Source organism: Nothoprocta perdicaria, unplaced genomic scaffold, assembly GCF_003342845.1.
Source record: "Nothoprocta perdicaria isolate Ctin4 unplaced genomic scaffold, notPer1 scaffold_211, whole genome shotgun sequence".
Classification (NCBI taxonomy): domain Eukaryota; kingdom Metazoa; phylum Chordata; class Aves; order Tinamiformes; family Tinamidae; genus Nothoprocta; species Nothoprocta perdicaria.
In genome coordinates this window covers 439,758-446,750 of record NW_020455328.1, presented here as the reverse complement: position 1 = coordinate 446,750, position 6,993 = coordinate 439,758, and the positions used below count along the sequence as shown (strand labels likewise).

Sequence of the window (6,993 nt, the reverse complement as noted above, 5' to 3'; positions counted from 1 at the left end):
CCTCCCTCCCAACCTCCCAACCTCTGAGAGATGCTTGCTGTCGAAATGGTAACAGGAGCTCATCTGATACTGAAAATGACTGAATGTTTTTCTCCTGTAGGGATAATAAAGTATCCTTAAATGTAGGTTCACAATTAAAATTTCTTAGCGTTTTTGTCAAGCATCAGGTGAACTGCAGCCTTTCATAGTGTCAGTGTTACACGTAGTAGTAATAGAAAGTTTTTCAGGCACTTTAACCTGCAACTAATCTCACACTGGTGATTTTGGAAAGAATTTGCACCAGAGAGGACACTCTTGCTGAAAAAAAATGCCAAAATATGTGATGTGCTAATTATTTACCTACTGCTAGATTCATCATGTGAATGCTCATGTAATATTATTTCCAAGTTGTTGGTAAATTTGGTTTTTTTTGGCTAGGTTGAATTTTTTTTTTGTATTTTTCAGATGAAAAATATGTATAGTGACCTGAAATAAAGAGGCATGTTGCTTCTAAAATTTTAATCTATTAAATCCTAATATAAAAAAAATTGAAATAGATTTAATCTATTAAAAATCCTGACCCACGTTGCAGTTGTTCCTTAAACTCCACAGATTCATTTGCCTTATACCCTGTTGTACCATATAAAAGATTCTGGAAGTTCCTGTCATAGCATCCCAAGGATCACTCTTAGTCCACTGTTGGCTTAGAGTCTAATAGATTTTCTGTCTGTATTGTGGAGAGTATTTGCGAAGATCCACTGAGATTAATTCACTTCGGTTATATAAATCTGTTTGTGTTTGCTGACTGTAGCTGTCTTGCACAGGGCTAGGGCATGTGTGCTTACACTGGTGTCAGGTGGCAGGAATTAAATAGCTATCAACGTGCAGCATTTTTGTAGTTGTGGCAAAGGCAGAAAGCCTGTTTGGTAAAAGTCAGCTAGATGGATTGTTTGCTTAGTTTGCGGCAAGAAATTTGGAGTGGATGATAAGTGGTGTTCAGTTCAGCCCCTGAGTTAGTCCTTTCTGAAAGGTATCAGATTGAGAGTGTAATTGAAGGGCTGGATGTAATAATTTAGTTCCATTGATTGGTAGAAAGGAAGCCATAACCAAGCTGCAAATGTCTGGTATAGATAGATATATGTTAGATATATGTTTTTAGATGGATAGATATAACTTGTCACTTTTTGAATATATAGCAGGGCCTCGCTGCAAATTTAAACTTGTTGTGCGAAATAATAGCAATTCTCTCTACAGGTTGTGTAGGCAACATTTTGTTGTCTACCTAAATTTCTATTTTGGGAGAACACAACCAGGCCACCCGAATGAATTACTCCAGCACACAATTCTAAATCTTGATTAAATCAGTGACTGATTGCCAAGGTATACAAAATCGGCTTTACAATAAAGTTGTGGCCTGGATTACAATGGTGGAATGGAGACATTATTGCTTATGGTTGCCACTCGAACATGATTTCCCTTTTTTTCCTATTTGCTGGACATTTGCAATGTGCTCAGTTTCAGGTAGAGGATTAGAAGATAAGAAAGTGATAGCCTGAACAATTTCTAAGTAGTACTAAGACAAACATAAAGAACAATAAGTCTATTTATTAAAAAAAATTAAAAAAGATGAAGAGCCTGCTTCATGTGTATTAAGTTCTGAGTTTTTTATTATTTTACTACTACTACTATTAATCTATTTTACTGTTAAAGAGCAATTAAGTTTATAAAAATCAAAAGCCAAGAGAGGTAGTTGCCTGCTGCCATTTTCTTGTGTTTCTGTCTTGGTGTCATGCAAAGGTTCATTTTCAAGCTGCCAGATGTGTAAGGAAGCATATAGGAAATATGAAATTTCAAAAACTGGCTTAGGCATCATTCTGTCTCTTTTGGCGCTAATACCTTTGAAAATCTTCAAGTCTTTAGAAAGTCTGTTTTAGGATTATAGTGGCTATAAAGTATCTATGAAGCAGGAAATCCAGAATAACAAGCAGGTTGGAGAACATGTTAGAAGTCCTAGCTCAGAGAGGCACATAAGCACATTGCCTACGTATGTACCATGCGTTCACTATTGGATAATATTCTGGTAAAATGTTGTAATTTAGAAGAAGATAATAATTTAGCAGAGGAGCAATGGCCTTCAAAACACCTTTTCATTCTATGCATTCTTCTGGATATAGGGATTTTTATCTCCCCCTCCAGCTGTTTGGCTCAATGTTGAGTTTTGTAAGTCTTTTCTTGGAAATTCTGTTTTTCTTCTGTATTTGACTGTAGTAATCTGAACTAAAGATCAAATAGTAGCATTTTTCTTTAAGTCCTTAAAAATCCTAGGTAAGTGCTGTGGTGTCTCCAGATTAATGGTACTTTATAGGTTTACTTACTAGAATACCAGTGTTTGGATTTCTGTCATACTGTGTGTGATCTGTCTGCTATTCTCCTCTGGCCTGAATGCAAAGCTTCATGTATAGAAATCTGTGAATAAACTGGGCAGGGTTTTTTTTTATGAATCGGAATATACATTAAGATGATTTTGATGATTTATTGCTATTGTTAAAGTGAAGATCTATGTGATTCTGATGTCCTCTTTTTCCTCTTTTTTTTTTTTTTCAGTTTATTGCTTTTGCTTCTTTATTCTTCATCTTAGTCTCAATCACAACCTTTTGCCTGGAAACGCATGAGGCTTTCAATACTATCATAAACAAAACCGAGCAGGTTGTCAATGGCACAGAAGCCGTTCTACAGTATGAAATTGAGACAGATCCAGCTCTGACGTACGTGGAAGGGGTCTGCGTGGTGTGGTTTACATTTGAATTTTTAGTCCGCGTTGTGTTTTCCCCAAACAAACTCGAATTCATCAAAAACCTGTTGAATATCATTGACTTTGTGGCCATCCTGCCCTTCTACCTAGAAGTGGGCCTGAGTGGGCTCTCCTCCAAAGCGGCTAAGGATGTGCTTGGCTTCCTCAGGGTGGTAAGGTTTGTGAGAATCCTGCGCATCTTCAAGCTCACGCGGCACTTTGTGGGTCTCCGGGTGCTGGGCCACACTCTGCGAGCCAGCACCAACGAGTTTTTGCTGCTGATAATATTCCTGGCACTCGGTGTTTTGATATTTGCCACCATGATCTACTACGCGGAGCGTGTGGGCGCCCAGCCCAACGACCCCTCAGCGAGCGAGCACACGCAGTTCAAAAATATCCCCATCGGCTTCTGGTGGGCTGTGGTGACCATGACCACCCTGGGATACGGGGATATGTATCCGCGGACCTGGTCGGGCATGCTGGTGGGGGCCTTGTGCGCTTTGGCCGGGGTGCTGACCATAGCCATGCCCGTGCCTGTGATCGTTAACAATTTTGGAATGTACTACTCCCTGGCGATGGCCAAGCAGAAACTGCCGAGGAAGCGGAAGAAGCACATCCCTCCGGCCCCTCAAGCCAGCTCCCCCACGTTCTGCAAGACGGACTTGAACATGGCCTGCAACAGCACGCAGGGGGACATCTGCCTGGGCAAGGACAACCAGCTGATGGAGCATAACAGGTCATCAGGTAGGACCCCACTGGAAATGCATGTCCTCTCCAAACACTTTATAGACCAGTATGTTTGGTAGGCGTCAGAAAGCATCCAGTCTTTCTGCCGTGAGCAGATAGAGCTCCTACCCTTCTCCCCTCCAGTGTTTGCGTGTTATTGTAGAGGACCAAATAGTTACAGTGACGTTCCTAATTCTATATGTAGCTGGTCTATACAGTTTTGCTTGCTCTGTTGTGAATGCTTTCCTGCTGATGATATCAACCTTTTTTTTTGCCTGTTGTTCGTTGTGTTGTATGGGTGTTTCTTGTTTTTTCTGCATGACTGTGACAATTTGAACAGCCACCGTGTCCCACCCTGTTGAATTCCATGGTGTTTTGCCTCAGTGTTTGTCTCTTGTATCAGCTTTGCCTATGCCACATAGTGGGCTGTTAAACAAGATCCTAAAAAGAAGCAGCCACTTACAAGGAACAGGTGCTTTACATAAAAAGCCCAGCACTCAAAGGAAATAAGAGGAAATTCTCTTTCTAGCTTTCTTTTCATTTGGTTCTGCTTCCCTGGCAGGAAGAACCTCCTTCATCTGTGTTAGATGAGAAGTTGCATGGTGTTAACTATTAATTGGATGATAATAGTAAAGCAAATGTAAAGTTTGTCGGGAAAAACGAAAATGGCAATCTCCAACATCATCATCAATTGGCTTCTGTCAGTGTTTATTTCTATGGTTTGTATTACCTTAACTCTTAGAGCCCCAAATTATGGATCTGGAATGTTTTGTACAAATTTCTGTGAAGAAAGCATATCGAGTGATAGCTTCTACCACTCCAAACCACTGCCCCAAATTCCATATTTTTTTGAAATAAAAGAGAGTGTACAGTATCTTACAGTATAATTGAAGCAAATTTGTAGCAGTAGAGATTTTTATTTGATGAACGTAGGATGTATTCGTTCTTATGCCAAACACAATATGATAGCAAAACTCACAGACCAGTCATTAGACTCCAAATGGAAGGTTGTTAAATGCTAATAAGGCTCCCTCAAAACATGACTGTCATTCAGTACTGAAATTTATCTTTCAAAAAGAATAATGTATAAAATCTGCCTCTGAACAATATTCTTCTTTGTTCTGTTGCTCTGTTACTGGATAGCATTTATGTTCAAAGAAGCACCGTTTCAGCCTCTGAGGGAGCGCTCACAGAAAAAGTTAACACAGCTTTTTGAACATCTTAGAGATATTCAAGAGGATGGAAACTCTTGAAAGGTCCTGTGTTGTGGGTGGAATATAGTTAGTTTTACAGTTCTTTTGACTGATGCACACTTTCAGATAACATCTTTAAAGTGTTAATGAAAACAGCTTTTTCATGTCATCAGGTCCTGCTACAGGTATAGCAGAGTGGAAGAGGCTCAATGTGATCAGAGCAAAAAGAGACTCTTCTTGTGTGTCTGCAGTTTTATTTATAAGGTGTTATAATCCTGGGGGTTAGAGAGGCAGCAGATAGACAGAAAGGAGCAATTGTTATGTGTTAGCTTTCTCTTTGGTGGTGCTACAACTTACATTGTACTTACTTCATTCGGGCTGGGAAATTCTGTTTGACTAATCAGGAATTTTGTGCAAAACCTCAAGGCTGAATCTATATTTATATATAGCCCTTTGCATTACCATTTCAGAAGAGCACCTGCTTAGCTTTAAATGCAAAGATAAAGTTGAAATCAATAATGCCATTACCTGTTACATGCCTTACTGAGCAGAGATTTTTTTCTGGAAGTGTCAGATCTGAGTCTGAAATAGTAGATAATTATCAAAAGAGCCCTTTGGGATCAGTAGAGGTAAGAGTTTTGCCATTTGACTAAATTAACTACACAGATCAAAGAAAGCATTAAGCATTGGATAATTATGATGACAAGCAATCCTCAGTAAGATAACAAGCATAGAAATGAATGCTACATGTGTATTTTGAAGGAGGTTTTAGTGCCAAATATTTCACAGTTTAACCCTTCTGGGGAGATTTTTTAAACTATGCTAAGGAACATATTCTAAGCAAAAATGACTAGCATGGCTTCTTCTTTAATAAAAAGGATAGCCAAAATAATAAATTCATTTTTGAAATATATGTGATTGACTGTACTCAGTAAGATTACAGTCCATAAAAGGCAACTAACTTAATCTTAAATTGATAATTTCTTTTATTTCATGTTAAGTTAGTGGAACATGAAGCAAGACTTTAAAAGAACAGGGAAGTCAAAAGATCATTTATGCTTGAAAAAAAAAGATATGTTTTTGCCATTTTGTACTGATGAATGATGAATTGCAACCTTGTTTTCTTCCAATGATTTATCTTATATACTATTTTTTGAGTAATGGGAATATCTGTCATTCAATGTAAGCTCTTTGTGATGTCTCATTTCCTCATTCATTATTGTCTGTAAATGGGCATGGTGCTTTAACCAGTGTTATCAGGTGAAGACAGTGCAGGAAGTGAGCAGCCACTCTCACCTGGTGAAAGGCTTCCTCCCATCAGACGCTCTAGTACCAGAGACAAAAACAGAAGAGGGGGAACATGTTTCCTACTGACAACAGGTGATTACACGTGTGCTACTGATGGAGGGATCAGGAAAGGTATGGACTTCTTTCATTAGATCATAAAAGGTCACTCAGCAAATCATGTGCACAACGCTGTTATAGGAAAAAATGTATTCTCACAATGTATTTTTTTTTTCCTAGTCATTCTCTCCTTGCTTTCCTTTTAGAAACACACCTTTAATTCTCAATTTTTTTAAAAAAGTGCTTGATGTTGGACCCTCATTCTACTTGTGTCTTCATTTGTCTGTTATGGAAAAGCGTGTAAATCAGACCTTTCTCATTCAATCACTCATCACTCAATACCATGTCATTCTAAAGGACAAATTAATAAGTTAATAACTCCATTCTAGTCTTAATAGCTGTTTTTAGTAAGAATTAAAACCAAATAAAATACATGTAAGCATTGAAATACCAGAAGTAAACAGTATATTTGTTCACAACAGAAAATACTGCATGAGATTCTGTTGCGATTTCTGTCACAAAATATCACAAAAAAAAGTTTCCTATTTGCAAAACACCACTAATGCTGAATGGTGACTGCTTTAGCACAGTCTACCCCAGCTAGAATTCAATTAGATTAAAAAAGACTTGATCTTGCAAGGTGCTGAAAGTGTCCTGTGTAGTTATTCATCCTGTTCAAGTCTGATTACTTACTGTTCAGTAGGGTTGAGTTCTCTGGATGGCGTCTGCAAAACCTTCTGGCGTAATGCATCACTCACACAATTGATTATGTGACTATCTGATTAGGCCAAAGCTAACCTTAGGGCACAGCACAAAAATTAGCAATGCCCATTTCCTTACAAGAATAGCTCTGGTTTCTTGGCAAATTGTAGCATTCTAATAACTTTCCCATTCCCAGTCACTGATGTGCTGTTTCTCAGCATTCACCATCTGTGGTAGCCATGTGGCACTGGACAAACA

General features: G+C 38.5%; 1 protein-coding gene across 5 annotated transcripts in view; it reads left to right on the top strand.

Moving 5' to 3' along the window:
• Positions 1 to 6,993, top strand: part of KCNC2 (potassium voltage-gated channel subfamily C member 2) — an 88,758-nt gene that overhangs the window by 75,467 nt on the left and 6,298 nt on the right. For 4 of the 5 annotated variants that reach the window (XM_026038515.1, XM_026038517.1, XM_026038516.1 and 1 more), the window contains exons 2-3: positions 2,584 to 3,514; positions 5,941 to 6,108. In XM_026038515.1, coding sequence (XP_025894300.1) covers positions 2,584 to 3,514; positions 5,941 to 6,108 — 1,099 coding nt within the window. Of the gene's footprint in view, positions 1 to 2,583; positions 3,515 to 3,836; positions 3,969 to 5,940; positions 6,109 to 6,993 lie in introns of all 5 variants that reach the window. The other variant, XM_026038518.1, reaches the window with a different exon arrangement.